Consider the following 16184-nt stretch of genomic DNA (forward strand, 5'->3'; position numbering starts at 1 on the left):
TGCTGGTGCTCACCCAGGGTCTGAACAACTCTGAAAGGCTGTGGCAGGAGCAGTAGCGTTAAGGGCGGAGGGGGGGATTCTCGGCAGTGGCAGCCCTGTAACGGGTACTCTCCCGGGCAGGCGGGCTCTTGTCATCCCCGAACAGCTGGCTGTCTCCTTGCAAAAAGTCTCGCTGCAAACAGAAGCAGAAAAAGCCGTTCAAAATCGCTTTATGATTTTTATGCAGGAATTAGGGAAAAGTTGAATTTCTTTCATTATCGGAAGTTCGGCATGTGCGCACACAGTGTTCTTGGGGTTTGAGTCTTGATATATTACTTTAAACTGTGTATCTGATGGTTATTTTGGGGTTGAGGAGTGTTTTGAGGTCCAAATTAAGTCATCTCCTCTCTGGCCCTCTGTGAAAGGCATAAAACTTTAGCCTCAAAGATTTTGCTTCAGCAGCTAAATAGTAATGGCAATTAAAAAAATCTTTAGAGATGACTTTACTGTGGCTTTTTTTTTTTTTAAGTAGTAGAAAATATAAATTTTATTTTTCACTGTTTAAGCCCTATATCCATAAGGTGTTGTCCGACTTGTTACTTGATGGTTTAAGACTTCAGTATACCTTTGGCAGGCAGCTGTTTAATCTTGCTGATTTGATCTCTGCTACTGCCGTGGTAGAAATACAAGCCACCTGCTTAAAAACCTAGATGCCTGAATAGCCTTGTTTGTAAGCATGTTAATATAAGATTATCCCTACTATGTGATTATATGATTGGATCTTCTTAGGTTACTCGATCTGGCTGAGGTGTAGCCGAGTTGGACTTACATCAGGCTTGCAGAGTCAGTGGGTGCTGTCTCTCGCTTTGGGTTATAGAAGTGAACATGGAAAAAAAAAATCTCTAGACTGTTCCATTAGTAACCCAGTGTTTACCTGCAGAAATAATCTAAATCAGGGAGAATGGATTTGGTTTTATTTAGTTCAAATTAATAAATTACAAGTGCGATGCCAGTCTTAATTCTTCCATGTAGCTTGTTTGTTAGGTAGTAGTGAGAACAATTACTGGCACATGTCTGACAGTGCCATGAAGTGCAATTGTGCGTTTAGAACACAGACCGTTAAAACAGTTATATTTCTGTCTGTTTGCGGTTAGTTTTAAAGCGGGACAAGCAGGCCTGTGTTTTCACTTTGAGCTTTACATATACAGAAGTGACTGTATGTCACTTTTGATTTTGCTGGTGTGGGAAGCTACTAGAAACAGCATGAAACCAGGAGTTGTGCTAGCTGGGGCTGGAATGTGGATGGCTAATTGGGAGAGGGGGAAGAGATGAAATAACTGTGAGGGTGAAGCAAGATTTTTGGTATTTAGTTATTGTATCTTTCAATAAATACAGCTCTTCCTTTGTTCTACCAAAAAAACCAAACCTCATTTGCTTTCTCAAGCTTATCTAATTTTGACTGAAGTTATTTGGAATATAAAATCTTTGAGGAGTTGTATTCATAATAAGTGTGAAACCATTGAAAGCGTTTCTGTATTTGTTGTTTAAATGAACAATATTTAGTTGCAGGAATAGGGTGCTAACGTAAAAACAGCCTGTCTTAGAAGGCTCATTTAACTTGAGGCCAAATGAGTTTCTATAGGAGCTAGTTGGCAAGCATGTTTTTTGCTCAGATAAATCTGGTGTAACTGTAAGTAATCTCACAGAAGTGGAAGCCTGGTACCCTCAAACAGTTTTTAGACAAAATGCATTCACGGTTTTTAAACTACGAATGAGCAAATACTGCTACGCAGTGGCTTCCTGTACTTCAGCTGAACCTGATTCTTCGTTTCCTCTTTTAACAGTCAACCTTCTCAGTGATACTTTAAAGAAGAATAATGGCCGTGATGATACTTCTTTTGTTAGCCTCCACTCGACAGAATTTAAGCTCATTGAGTTGACTAATCTGTTAACGGTTGAAAGCAAGGCTTGCATTTTTTTAGAACAACGAGTGGTAACACTTAAAGGTAGGAGCACTGGTTACACTAGTAAAAGATAGTGTAAACATGTTTAGACTCAGGGGTGCATCTGTTGGCCAGGCTGTTCTGTGACTAGGGCTAACATGCATGAGCCACCCTAGGAGGAGACTGGAGCCTAGGACTTCCTATTCCCCGTGCTGTGCCAGCACTAGTCCATCCTTATTATTTTTCATATAACTGTATCGTTAAGTGATGACATGAATGATAAAACATAAAAAACAAATGGGTTTGGTTTATAACTGCTTTGATGCAGATCTGACTGGCTTGGTATGTAAAACTGGTTGGACATAGATGCAGATCCGTGATATGGGAGGGAGCACAATAGAACTGTGCCAGTACTTATCAGAGGCTTAAACTTCCCTGATAGCATTTGTTCTCTAGTTGCTATTAATAGTAGGGCCTAGAGATATTTCTGGATGCGATCGCTGACAAGTTTCTTCATCAAATAGTCAATGAATGAGCAAGAAGTGTTTCTATTTTAAACTTAGCTTTGACAAGTAATAAAACTTTAAAGAAAAGCAGTTCATAGAAAATAACCTTGATGTGAGTTATCACAAGTGACTCCCTTCAAGTGAAAGAGTAAGTGCAGGCCTACAACTTTAAGGATCTCTGATAAAGGGAGAGAACTTTTTTTTTCCCTCCTCCTCCTCCTCTTTCTACTTTTTTTGCCAGCTGCACTGTAGGGTGCTTGTATTAGTTTCAGGCTTCCATGCTTAAGTTAAAGGTGCTAATAAATCTTGGCTGACGTTCAAACTAAGGCAAATTTTCAAGGAAGGTCTCTGGTTTGAACTTGATGTGAATAGTCACCACAAAGCGTTAGAGTTAGTGGAGAATCTACAAGGAAAGAAAAAAAAACTCTGTTGGGATGAGGTTTATGTTAGAAAGTGAGACTTGCCCGAAGTGCTGATCCGTTCAGTCTTGCAAAGGCTATGGGAGCCAAAGGCAAAAGTCGTCTTCCTTGCTCTTTATTTCGATGCCTGGAGTGACTTGTGCCTAGATCTATGAGGTTTTTTTTTTCTTTTTTTCTTTTTTTTCCATCTCACATCCGTTCCTGGGATGATGTGCAATGAAGCTAAACATCATTTTTAACAAAGAAGAGGAGAATGTTGACCATGAGGAAAAGAAGATGGTAACAGGAACAAGTGTGTCGGAATAAAATTTTACCACAGCAAAAGTTCGTTTGGGAGAGTGAACTCTCGAAATGGATGATGTTTGTATGTGACTTGAAAAACTTGTCCTCTAAAATTTTTGCTATGAGACTTAGAATTTAATGTCCTAGTTCTTTGAATTCTGAATTATCAAGTGATATCATGTGACCTAAAGACAGCAAATATAGTATACCTTTATTTAAGAAAGAAGTAATAGTCATCTGAGCAGCTGAAAGTCTTGGTTCTCAGTGCTCTCGCAGGACTTAAAAGTTTTCCCTTTTGAGTTCTGTTCTAAATGTGGTCTGGATTTACCAGAAGTGATGCCCTGCTGGTTTAACTTGAGAACTTTGGTAGTTGACCCATGTAGCACTGTATTAAATGCCTTAAAGAAGATCTGAAGTAGTGGAGAGATTCCAAGGCCTGTAGAAGCTGGGTAAAGGTAATATTGCAACAGACAGTATTGAAGGAAACTTTCTTCAGCTGATACCAATGGAAGGTCTCAAAGATGAATCTTAAAAAAAAAAAAAAAAAAACCTAAAAGCAAACAAACAAAAATCCAACAACAACCAAACTTAATGACCTTAGCACTAAAGTTTAAATTTGCTGATAAAACTGATTGCTCTCGATTCAGAGTGGGTCTTAAGAGTTCCTTTGGAAAGAAACCAATAGATGGGGTATTAAAAACAGGACAAAATATTTGGAGATATTTAGGAACCTGGCAAGCCCTAGTGAATTAAATGTTCGTGGGATAACTGAGGTATTGGTGTAGTACAGCTTTGAAGAAGGCAAATGCAGCTGCAGCGTGTGTTTTAGGTGAGGCTGTTTTAAAAGAATGAGGGAAGCAAGTCATTGCAGACATCAGTATTGAGGAAGTCAACCCAGGCTGAAATGGATGATCTACTAGGAGTTCACCTGGCCTCTGTATGCAGCAGAGACAGAAACCTTGACTTGCTTGCTCCAGCAAACTCAAGGCCAAGGGGTGTGCGGTCGTCACCTGTGTGTTCATCAAGGGAGTAGGCGTGAGGGGGGAAAAGGAGCTCCCTGAGCTGAGCTTGCACGAAAAAAAAATTGAGGCTAGCCTCTTATAAACTGCCAAACCTGCTAGTCGGAGCAGCAACTTTCAGGAAAGGCAGGATCGCTGATTCAGCAGATCCCTTTTAAATTGCAAATGATATAGTGCAGCGTATTGACAAGCTACCACTGTATACAATAAGTTTTCATGTACTTATTCAGCTTTGTTGTATTCTACTTTTAAAAGGAAGATGCTTCTGGTATGGCTTATGAATTGTGAGTCTAAATTTAAGTATTAATCACATTGAGTGCAGCCTCTAGAACTTAAATGTTGTGAGCGTTCTCCGCTTCCTCTACATGCCTTGACGTCCATGCGTTCTGCAAAATGCTCACCTGTACTGAGTCACTTGCAATAGACTTTTATTTTGTTCATACTAGCTTAAAAAAAAAAAAGAAAAACCCAACTCACTGATAAAGTGATTCTCTTGTGTGTCTCAAGGAGAATAAAAGAAATCTAGCAGAGCTTACTTCTCTATATATACACGATTGCCAGCAGTGATGATTTTAAGGACTTTTGGCTGTATATTTGAATGTGAGTTATGGTTAACTTCAGCAGTTTTTTAAATTTTTGATGGGTTCTTCCGTTTAGATCTGTCTGGCAGTTTTCTGCAGTAAATCCTTGTTACTTTGTAGTTTGTGTAGTCTTAAGGAGCATGGTGGTATGATAGCCACGCTGTTCTTTTGCTTTGGTTTTTCAGGGGATTCGATGATCAGTTGTGATGCTTAGTGGACTTTCATGTCTGATTAGACGTATCAGGACGTTGCAGAGAGTAGACTTACCAATGGAACCTTTTTGTGTGTTTGTTTAAAGTGACCTGTTGTGAACTGACTTTCTCTTCTTTTTGGGGGGTGTGGGGTTGTTAGCTGGTGCTCGTTCTGACTTAAAAAAACAAACAAACAAACAAAAAAACGGGTTGTGAGATGTGAGGCAGAGGGAATAGTTACTACCGAGTAAGGGGAGATCATTGTAAATTATCAACTACTGAAAAGGAAACCATGCATCTGTTGCATTGTGATAAAAGTTTTTTAAAAAGTAAGCTGCAGCATATTTTTCTTCCTGTGGCAGGAAGGGCCTTGAAAAGTGATTGAAAGCAAGTTTGTGATTAGAATGTGTGTGTTTTGGTTTATTGCAGTCTTTCTAAAGGATTCTTAATATCTTGCTTCTTGCAGAGACTCCAACCGTCATGTTAAGGTAAAGCAGAAAAGTTCAGTGCTGAACATGCTAAAGAGGTTGGACAAAATAAGGTTCAGAGGTCACAAGAGAGATGAGTTCCTTGATTTAGCAGAGTCTCCAAATGCTTCAGACACTGAATGTGGAGATGAAATCCCAGTGAAAATACCTCGAACAGCACCCCGAGACAATGAAGAGCTGAGAGACCCTGTAAGTACTTGGTTTACTTTAACTGCCATTGTGTTATATTACCTAGTTGTCAGATGGAAAAATAACAAAAATTGATAGTTCTTTGAAGGGCTTGGTGTTTTGAATTTAACACTTCCAGGTTTATCGATTGGGAATAAAGCTGTTAAATAGGCTTCCATTTTGTGGAAAGATGAAATTAATCTCTTAATGTTAGAATTCACTGTCCCTGCTATTGCTTTTAGATGTTATAGGTTGATGGGTCCGTTAACCTGAGTTTGGGCTTCTGAAAGCCATCTATTTTTATTTGTTTTCTTAAACTGCTAACAAACAAGTCTTAAGCTTGTTATCTGAATGGAAGACTTCTAGGTGCTTTTTAGTCTCAGAACTTAGAACTGCTCAAGTGCCACTGGCCAGAACTGTAGGAGATAGCAGCATTTTGAGAATAAGATTTTTTTGGTGTCCTCGTTGGAGCGTAGAGGGTCACACTGTCTTGTTCTTTACTCCAGTGTTGTATCCAGTAACACTTCCATGTTACAGTGCTGGCATAACCCCACGCAGGAGTTGAGTAAGACTCTTCAGTTACTAAATCTTCCTTGTGCTTGTTAGCAGAAGCACTTGAGCGGAACTGCCTTTTTTAAAAAAAGAATGTTTCAGGGAATGCTAAATATTGGCACAGTTCTGCTGTAACTGTTCAAAAATGGCTGTGGATCCTTAAGCTTGCGCTGCTGAGTACGATCTAGATTACAATTTGGCATTTTAACTGTATTCTGGAATGTGGCCTGGAAGTCAGAATCTGTACTCTAAATAGAGTGAACTCACTCTTTAGAAATGCACCATGCTGTTTTTGACCCCAAATATGGTCAGGCTGTTATCTGAAGATCATACTTCTAGCAGCACAGGACTTGCTCCCTCCTTTAAGCATCCTTTTTGGGGTTGGCAGCTTGTATCCTTTTTCATAGCCTTTAGTTTTTTAACTTAAGCTGACTTGTATGGCATCATGTATGATTTGCTTATATTCACCTTTTTGCCAGAATTTTTTTTTGTGATCATGGAACGAACCAGTGGTAATAAGAGAGGATTGTTCTGTCGCAAAAAGTCTGTTTTATATACATATCCTCAAGCTCTTCCTTAGAGAGGAAGGTCTGTTCCTTTGCTCTTACAATTGCACTGAAGACATCTGTCCTAAGATTTATCAAGATGTATGTACCACGTGTTCTGAGACTAATCTATGATCCAGCTGTTGCATCACAGTATTTTCTGAGGTTTGTCTTGGATAAATAGTGGCTTATTTTCATTAAACTTATAGCATTATATTAATGTGAAGAGAGTAGGGAATACCCTATGTATCTAACAAGAACAGCCTCGATGCCCAGGCTAGCGGCTATAGAAAGATCTGCCTTAAAGCCTAGATATTATTTTCTGTATTTCTGTAGGAGGATAGTAGTTACAAGGTGTTAAGACTGAAGGTATCATCTGGTAAACCTCAGGTTTTGACTTGTTATAAAGCCTTATTCCTATGCATCTGTCCTGGTGTTCTCTTTCCTCAGTTTGAAGAGAACCACTGTGCTTTCTGGCTGAGTACATAATGTTAAGTAGGCTGTCCTAATCTAACTCTTTGGAATATAATTAAGTTTATATTTCTTCAAAAACTGAGAGAAGGAAAAGAAAGAGCAACAGCATCAACCTTCTTATTTTACCCTGCTCATGATATTAGACAATTACAAAGCCAGTGTGATATTTGAACAGGGTAAGAATAGCTGCTGTGTTACAGGTATTTGAAAAAATAGGCAAACTTGTTTGAGGAAGAAGGTCTGAAGTGTAAGGGGTAGGTTTCAGATGGGAAGGTTTGGGGATTTGCACTTAGCTCTGACAGACATCTGTCCCCCTAAGCTCTGCTGCCCATCTGTAAAATGAAGGGAGAATAAATAATCCCCTACCTTGCAGGGGTGCCAAGAGAAAAGAAAGTAATATTTGGATGATTGAGTAAAGAAAGTAATGCATCTATATTGAGTAAATACTGGTATAGTAGCAAAGTTCCCGAGAGCAGAGGGATTGAGAATTATGTCTTTGTTTCCTACTGAGATTGTATATTTGAGTTGTGCCTGAATTAGTTTTAATTCAGTGAAATTGTGTAAAGCTCGAATCTAAATTGTTTATATAGGGTGGTTTCCTTTCATAGGATCTGTAGCAACATAAAATTATGTTGTTATGATTGTGTTGTCAAGGATCACAAGGAAAAATCATTGTTGATTTCTTCCTGTTTAATACCTTTAGGGAACTGTTTAAAGCCTACAAAAATAAATGTATGTTCTAGTCTTGTGCATGCATCAAAGTTAGATTGCATGTCTGTAGCATGTGAGCTATCCTGTAGATCTTTCACTTCTGTTGTTTCCCCCTTTCCCTTAAAAGCTGAGTGCAGAACTGTTTGAGTGAAATGGCAAGATTGGTGACTTAATATGGAACAGAGCGTAGGCGCACAAAATTGGGGTCCCAGTCTCGTGATCTGCGTCTTCAGTACATAGATGTCTGGTGCCGCTATCAGCCTTTGTCTAGCAGCCATCCCTGCCTCCTCCATGTGTTTGTTATTTTTCAGTCTGATGTATTGCTCATTAGCAACTTAAAGATCTTGATCTGTTCAGCATAGGCGTATGAACGAAAGGCCCCTCGCTAGCTTACATAGGGAGACACAGTCTACGTTGATTTTAAAACCCTTGCTATTAGGTGTTGGATAGGGAGTACTTTCTTAGAGATTTCTGTAGGTACTTGTATACTGTAATTATGTCATTGCTCAGACAGCTGTGTTGGTAACAGATGATGTCTTTGCTAAGCACCTTTCAGTTCCTGAATGACTTCACAGATTTCCCCCCTCCCTTCTCAGTTTGCCATCCATTTTTTAACATACGGACATTCAGTGCTATATGCAGTATTGATATTTCTATATTGTTTTGGCAAAACAATATAACAAAGAAACGGGGGGAGAGGGATAGCCACCTTCTGTTCCTGCTTCCTGAAAGTGAATATATTAACATTTGTCTTTACATGAATTTCCAATATCATGACATGTTGCTTGTCTACGATAATTAAATCCCTTTATTCAGTGCTCTATTTCCTATTCTGTAGATACAACGTAGGTTGCTTTCTATTAGATCACAGTTCTCATACGTGGCTATGCCTTAAAATGCTTTAAAACATTGCTCCTGCAACTTAGTTTGCTAAGGTGCCACGTGTTTGAGGAGGAGGAGGAGTTTTCCCAGAAAATCAGTCTTGCTTGCCTTTGCTGGTGCTTGCTTGCTTTGCCTCTTCATAAGTTGTGTCTTGTCATTTTGTTATATGAAATTATGTACGCTTAGTTTGAAAAATGATTTGTTTTTGTAGCAGTGAGAAACTGTTCAGTACTATGCACGAGAAGTATGAATGAACTCTACAAAGAAGGGTCAAAGTCTCTTTGAGGAAAGGGGAGAAGAACAAATGTGCATATAAACCCGTGGAGCTCCTGCACTAAACTGTCAGTGCGAATTGCAAGCTGAAGCTCTCCTGTGCCTGGCGTATTGTGCTGAAAGCAGTCTAACCTGTTTATGCAAGTTTCCTGCCTGTATGCTAGGATTAAATCTGAGTTACTGTGATACAGAAAATATTAATTTAACTGATGCTCCCACACAGTTTGGCTTTTCCTGAAACTTGTTGTTTTAAGCCTATAACAGTACTGTATGAGTGACCTCATTTACAGACATTTGAAGGTATAAAGCATGATAGACTGCAGTTAAGATATTAAAGTATCTAAACCTGGCTAGCAGATTTAGATAATTTTTAATTTTGCAAAATACAGCTGTGTTTTAGGAGACTGCCAATATGAGTGTGCTTCCCAGAATAGCCATTAAGGATTAACTGTTCACACAGGTGCTTTTGTTCTGGAGTAGTGTCGCTAGGTTGTTTTCTTTCTTTCCTTAAGTCAGGTAAATGCAGCAGCCCTGGTGAACCCTTTCTTAATTTGAAATAAGAATGCAGAATGTCATTTAAGAAATTGAAGATACTAGGACCTGAATAGAAGGAGCTCTTTGGTTTGTTGTATTACTTAGGTGGATTTTTTTTTTCTTTACTCAAATGAAGTAAAGGAGTTAATTTAAGTAAATTTTCTTTACTAAATGTTGCAGCTGCTGTGACTTGGAGTGTGCTGTCCCCAGGGCTTGGCACGCCGTGTCCTCGCTGCTCCTTCTCCTTGCTTTCGGGGAAACAGGCTGAGAGTGAAACTAGCCCTTGGGGATCTTGTTAATAGGCAGTGAGGTAGAGCTGGATCAACCAAGCAGATTAGCATCTAGTTGGCAATTCTGCCAACCTATGTGTTGTTTTATTTGTCCTAAACTGTTTTTATCAGGCTAACTTTCAGGACTACTGGAAAGAGCCCACAGATGCCAGAAGCTTATTTGATGCATGTTTTTTGGAGTGGACCTAATTTCCTTGGATGTAGATATATAAGGAAAGTAATCTAAAATTTGTGATATGCAATGGGCATTCTTCATATAACGTGAGGATTTGTGCTGGAAGCGGGGTGAGAGGAGGGACACTGTCTGAACATTATATACAGTCTTATCAAGTATGCCGAGCCATTACGTTAGGCAAATTACAACTAAAATAACCCTTCTTTTTTGCAGTGGTTAGCCAGTATTTGCTGTATTTGAGAACTGCTGCTCTCTAGTAGGTTAATTACCAAACTGGAAATGAGATCTTTACTAGGACTCTATGTTGACAGTGTTTTTGGTATTCAGTGCCCAAGAGAAATTCCAGAGCTTGCAGGATATTGGGGGTGGAAGGGGAAAGGGGAGAAGCCCCTCAAATTGGGAGAAGGTGATGTGAAAAGCCTGAACTGCAGATGGGTTTAAAAACCCATTTTCATGTGGGTGTGGTTTTTCAGATCTGGAGCCGGATGTGACTTGAAGCAGGAACTCTGATAGCGGTTTAGAGGCAATCTGTCGTCGTCAAAAATCCTTCCCTTAACTCCTCTTCATGTTCAGCTCTCACGGTGTTTTGCTCGCTTCCCAGGCATCCTAAAGTCTTGTGCATGTTCTTCACTAAGTAATAGTGATAGCAACATTTTAAGAGAGCTCCTGGGTCAAATATTGTCAAAGCTAGAGAGGCAGAAGGGGATGGAAAAGCAGAACTCTGGAAGCCTTTAAGGCTTTTACTGTGAGTCATACAGAAGCCAGAAAGGGCATGTATATAGTATGGTTTGGTTAATCTGATCTGAGTCCCAGAAATATCCTACGAAGGCAGCAGAAGAAAGAGAAACACTACTCACTTAATATTGGAATTAATGCAAGATAATTTTTTTCTTAACATGTGAGTTATGCTACTTAACATTTACTTCAGAAGTACTTTTTTTTTTTTTTAAAAGACGCAAGAAGTTGACCTCCCGCAAAGGTATTGGGCTTGTTCGTTATCCTTTTAGGTCGTTAACACCTCTTTGGCAGAACAAGGTGTCTTGGTATGGGGAGGGAGGGGGCAAATCTTTCCTGACAAAACCACCACCTGCTTAAATGCCTCTTACATCTCTCTTTTTTTTCCTGTACGTGCTCAGTTTTCTAAACATCTAATTGCATTGGATAATACATTGCACTGTCATTAATTTTTACTGATTTTTGTAAATCGATGCATCAAACTTGTATCACTGTGTATCTTACTACTCTAGCTAAACTATTGCACTATTAGACAATACTTGCATTATCTTAACCCTAATTGTAAATAGAAAGTATTCTTAGCAAGCAGCCTAATGTTTTAACTTAGGGTGTTTTTTTTTTTTTTTCCTCCTAGCGTAGAAGGTTACTGTAACCCCTCTGGATTAGTGCAGTTATGGACACATACTGATTTTTAGCCTAACAGCTAATGTCAGATTTCTCGAGTTTAAGGCACATTTGGAAACTTTCAAAATGAGTCCGTATTGGTATGTCCCCAGTTTTAGGTACTGTTTGGTTTTTTTTTTTTTCCTGCTTCATAAAATGCACAGTCCAGATATCTTGGGCTTTACTCAACTAATGATTTAAAGTCACTGAAGAAGCAAAAAGCAAGGTTAATCGTCTAGATGGATTTCTGAAACGTAACCTCTCTCAGGGTGAAGTAGCTCGAGTATCGTCAGTGAGTATGAAAATTTCAGCGTACTTAGATATTTGCTAGCCCTTTCTTCATGTCCTCCCTCATCTCAGTGTCTGTGTTCCTGTCCTCACCGCTGTGCGTAGGGTCGGGAGTGGAAAGGAGTAGCGTGTCTGTGGCAGTAATGCTGAAGTATCCGAGCACGCGGTATCTAACCACTAGCCTGATATGCAAAGCTAGTGAGTGTTGCTGATGGGTGCGGCATCTTTCTTTTTGACCTGTATGTGATTGATTGATTGATTGATTTTTACAGTGGCAGCGCTGCTTTAGGCAGCTCCCTCTGAGCTCCTGCCCGCTGGGAGCAGAGGTTGCCCCTGGTGTCCGTGGTCCGAAGGTGGAGCTCCGTGCTGGCGCGGTCTGACTGCCCAGCAACGGGAGCGGGGGAGGCATGACAGCCTGCCTCTGCCTTGTGTGTTTAGCTCTCTATTATATGAAACTCACTTAAAATATAGAAACTTGTGCTTAATGTCTGGGCAGCAGTCTGTGTTTTTACAACACTTTGCCTATCTGTAGAGTGTGTTGTAAGGGTGCCGCTGTTTGACTTCTGCCACACCTTCCTCTTTGGGCTTCTCACAGCGTCTGACAAGCGATAACGCTAAATCTTGCAGCAGCTCCGTAGCTGAGTAAAATATGATCCAGGTTTGTAGATAAGAAACAAACATGGTGGTTAATTGCCATCCCATGCTCATCTAAAAATACACAGCTGACACTCTACTTTTCAGCCAGCGGTGGCTTAAGCAGTTGTAAATAGCACGTCTTGCTGCACCTCGTTGGCCCAAGGCATGCGCGGATGGGAAATCTGGACGCTACATGGAGGCGGCTCCCCGGCGAGAACTGCCGTGGGCCCTTTCCGTGTCTGCCGTGGCCTGGTGCGGAGATGTTCGTGCTAGCTCCGAAATGGGAAGCAGCACAGGGCTGCTCCGAGCCTCACAGCTTCCCCTTGTCATTAGGGCTGACCGACTTCGGCAGCGTGCTGGGTGGTGTAGCTGTGTTGCTTTCGGGACTGGAAATTGCATCTCTGCTTGGCACTGTATTAAGCCAGCCCAGGTGGGGAGTCTGTGCCAGGTAAATGTCATGCAGTAAATGCTTATTGGGTGCTAATTTGCCTGGATAGACAAGTCTGAAGGCTTAAATTAAGCAGCTGCTCAGCTTGAGCGAGAAAACAGATGTCTAATAGATTATCTCTGCACTGCTTTATTTAAAAAGTGCAAATCTTTCCCATCAGTGAAAATACTTTGCTCTCAGTGAGCTTTCTGTACATCTTTCCTAGAATGTCGAAAATATCTTTTAAGTAACTCTCATGTCAATTATCTGCATTTATATATGTATGTAATTTAAATTGTCATGTTTAAATATGTATATAAGCTGACTTTTGGAAGCAATGCAGTTCCTGTATGCTTTCAGAGCTCAAGCAAGGGCAGGGGGGGAAGGGCTAACAAAAACAAAAAAATTCCTTTGTATCATAAGATCATTTCCTAGATGCAAGGTTTTGTAATCTAGCACTTCATTTTTGAGTGTAAGTTTTTGGAGAAGCTCCCAGAATTCTCATCGGCCGACTGTTCATAACTAGTTGGGACTGCATGCGGCACCTAAACAACATTACCAAAGAGATGTCCTCACCACCCCTTCCCCTGCTTTTTGAAAATACTTGTTATGAAGAATAGCTTCACCTGCCTTCTGCTGCACAGGTTCTTTTTTTTTTTCTGTGCTCACTTTGTGGTCATGGCAGTTGTCACTGCTGTTCGGATGAGGCATGCTGTTCTTTAGTCCTTGTGTTTTGCCATATTTCCAGTGCTGAGTTTATTCAGGGGGGTGCTGTTGGTGACAATAATAAATCAGTGAAGACATGCAGTCTCCTGTCTCTCCCTTTCAGCCCTCCAGGATGATGTTTTGGGCACCAACTACATCCTTGAGCAGTAATTGGGGAGGCAAACAGGCTCCCTGCTCTGATCTTTCTTGCACAAAGAGTGCAATCTTCAGAATTACATACTGTAGAAACTGTTACTAAAATATACAATGTATATTTCCTAATAGGTCAGTGAAATACAGCTTCAGGGTTTTATGTAGTGTTGAATTGACTGTTGAATGTGGGGAGGAAAGGAATCGTATATGCCTGCCTTTAAATCAGCCAGAGGAAGGCTAAATGATGATGCAGCAGAGCTGGTAAGGGAGGTTTTTTTTTTTTTTTTTTTTTTTTTAAACTCCCTGAGGTCTGCACAAGTGTATTCTGTAAACCTATGCAGGAGAGATCCTGTGGATTCGATTAGCTTTCGTTGATTCATTTTGGTAATTTAATGCTGAGTAAGAGGCATGCTGAGTTATCAATGCTTGCACGTTTTTCATGTGGCTATGTGTTTGCTGCCACAGAAGTAAATTGATGTATATAAATGACAAAAAAGAAAAAAAGTGCCTCTGAGCTGTCAGTGTGTTCTGGCTTTCTTGTAGGCTGGTCCAGGGACCACCATCATGGCTTCAGGAGTCCAGGACTTTAACAGAACAGAGTCTGATAGACTGAATGAGATCAAAGGGCACCTGGAAATAGCCTTACTGGAGAAACACTTTTTACGTGAGTATAAAATAGTGCTGTATGAAACGGAACGGCTTAAGTCTATTGAGATAAGACCAAGAGTATGTTCTCTAAATCTGCAAAAGTTGGCACTTGAGTTCCGAGGTGTATTGATGCATGGATAACGCGTACAGGCTGACGTTTTTCTAGAAATAGCTTTAAAACCATTTCCAAGGTAACTGGGTGACTTGAATGTTCTTTTCCTTTGCTGCATTTCCTCACTACATGCTTCACTACATGACAGAAGCTGCTTATTTGAAATCTTAATGTTGACATCTCTACGTTATCATGGAATTAATTAAACTCTTCATGGTGGCTGAAGTGGGTGTTTTTGTCTGGTAATAATTGTAAGAAGTAAGGGATTGCTAAAGGGGTAACCAGTTCATTTCCTTGGCAGCTGTTTTAACAAGTAATGCATCTTAAAATATATTTCTAACAGTATGGGAAATACAGCTAAGCAAAGAGTATTTGTAGAATTCAAGAGTTACTTGATTGTTTATGTACATATATGTGTGTGTATGAAAGTACTGTTGATAGCTAGAGGCACTCATAATTTTTTTGAGACTGTATTTTAGCAGATCTGAGCTACTGACTTGCAAGACAGGATAGATGAATCAAACCCAGTGAAAACAGAAGACAAGCATTCCTTTAATTTGACAGAAGAAAATCTCTGTAATAAATAAACTAGAATTCTTGCTCAGTTGCTTCTCTCAATGGTCATTGTAATGGGTTATTTTTGAATTTAAGAATATGAAGGTTGTTTTTATGTGATCAAAGCTTGTCAAATGTTTTCTTAGGGATAAAAATAATAAAATTATAGTCTAGTTATTGAATCAGTAATCTAGAAATAATAATTTAAGACTTTTATCTTCAGTATGTTCTCAGGCCCTTGGAATTAATTTTCTGAGACGCATCTATCCTTTCATGATATTTCTTTGATTTTTCTCCCCCTGCCTCGTTTGAGGAAGGTACTTTGCTAGAATTTATAGCGAACATATCCACTGATACCTGGGAGAAGTATCGTGACTAGTATATAAAGCAAAAAGTAGATGCTCTGTTTGACTTGCCTTGTTGTTTTTAGTAATTTACTTGACTTCTTTATTTAACTGTGCAGTACAAAGTTACCATGTGCTCCTTACATCCCCAGAGGTGCTATTGTTATTACTTTTTTTTTTTTTTTTAAACTAGAAGGGACTTTTGTGATCTCCTAACATAATCTGATGTGTAACTGAAACAGTTGGACTTTTGCAGAATTGGTTTCTGTTTGAACTTTTTTTTTAACAAAACATTGTGTGATTCTCAAACATTCCCGTTGCTGCTGAATCCACTTCCAGTCCTTAGTACGTGGCATGCGTTTTTTTGTGAATAGTTTCATTCTTTGGTTTCATGCTGAAGTTTGAAAACCATTTAATCAAATCATTTTAACCCCTGTAGCTGAATGACTTTCTTTTGCACAGACCTTTATCACAAACTGTAAGATTAGTGGTAATGAAGTTCCCTGTTCCTGCTGCTGAGGACGCAGTGCATACAAATTTTGAGCAGATAGTTCAGAGGTTCAGGCCCATACGGGTAGTTCAGCTGGGTGATGTGGGTCAGTCTGACTCCAGCCTGTGCTACTATGCCAAGAGCTCTTTAGCTTTGCCATAGTTGCAGTGATGGACTTGTCCTGGCAAATTGATTGCACCTCTCTACAGACAAACAAGAGAAAGAATGGTAAACTAGTAGAGAAATAAACACAATTAAGGTCTTCTCTTATTTCCCCCCCCCCGCCCCCATCAAAATATTGGGCTGAAATATGTAACTATGTTAGCTGGAGTGAAGTTGGAGCTCGCTTTTTGGGTATGGTTTCTGTGTTCTTTAAGTCTCTTCCTTCTTCTCTCTTGAGTTAATATTTTTTTGGT

The 16184-nt window shown here is 39.8% G+C and overlaps 1 protein-coding gene across 5 annotated transcripts in view; it reads left to right on the forward strand.

The window, feature by feature from the left end:
- GRAMD4 (GRAM domain containing 4) overlaps nt 1-16184 on the forward strand; it is an 86405-nt gene that overhangs the window by 22132 nt on the left and 48089 nt on the right. For all 5 annotated transcript variants that reach the window (XM_068930898.1, XM_068930908.1, XM_068930890.1 and 2 more), the window contains exons 2-3: nt 5387-5597; nt 14163-14283. In XM_068930898.1, the coding sequence (XP_068786999.1) occupies nt 5387-5597; nt 14163-14283 (332 nt within the window). The remainder of the gene's footprint in view (nt 1-5386; nt 5598-14162; nt 14284-16184) is intronic.

Source organism: Struthio camelus, chromosome 1, assembly GCF_040807025.1.
Source record: "Struthio camelus isolate bStrCam1 chromosome 1, bStrCam1.hap1, whole genome shotgun sequence".
In the NCBI taxonomy this organism is placed as follows: domain Eukaryota; kingdom Metazoa; phylum Chordata; class Aves; order Struthioniformes; family Struthionidae; genus Struthio; species Struthio camelus.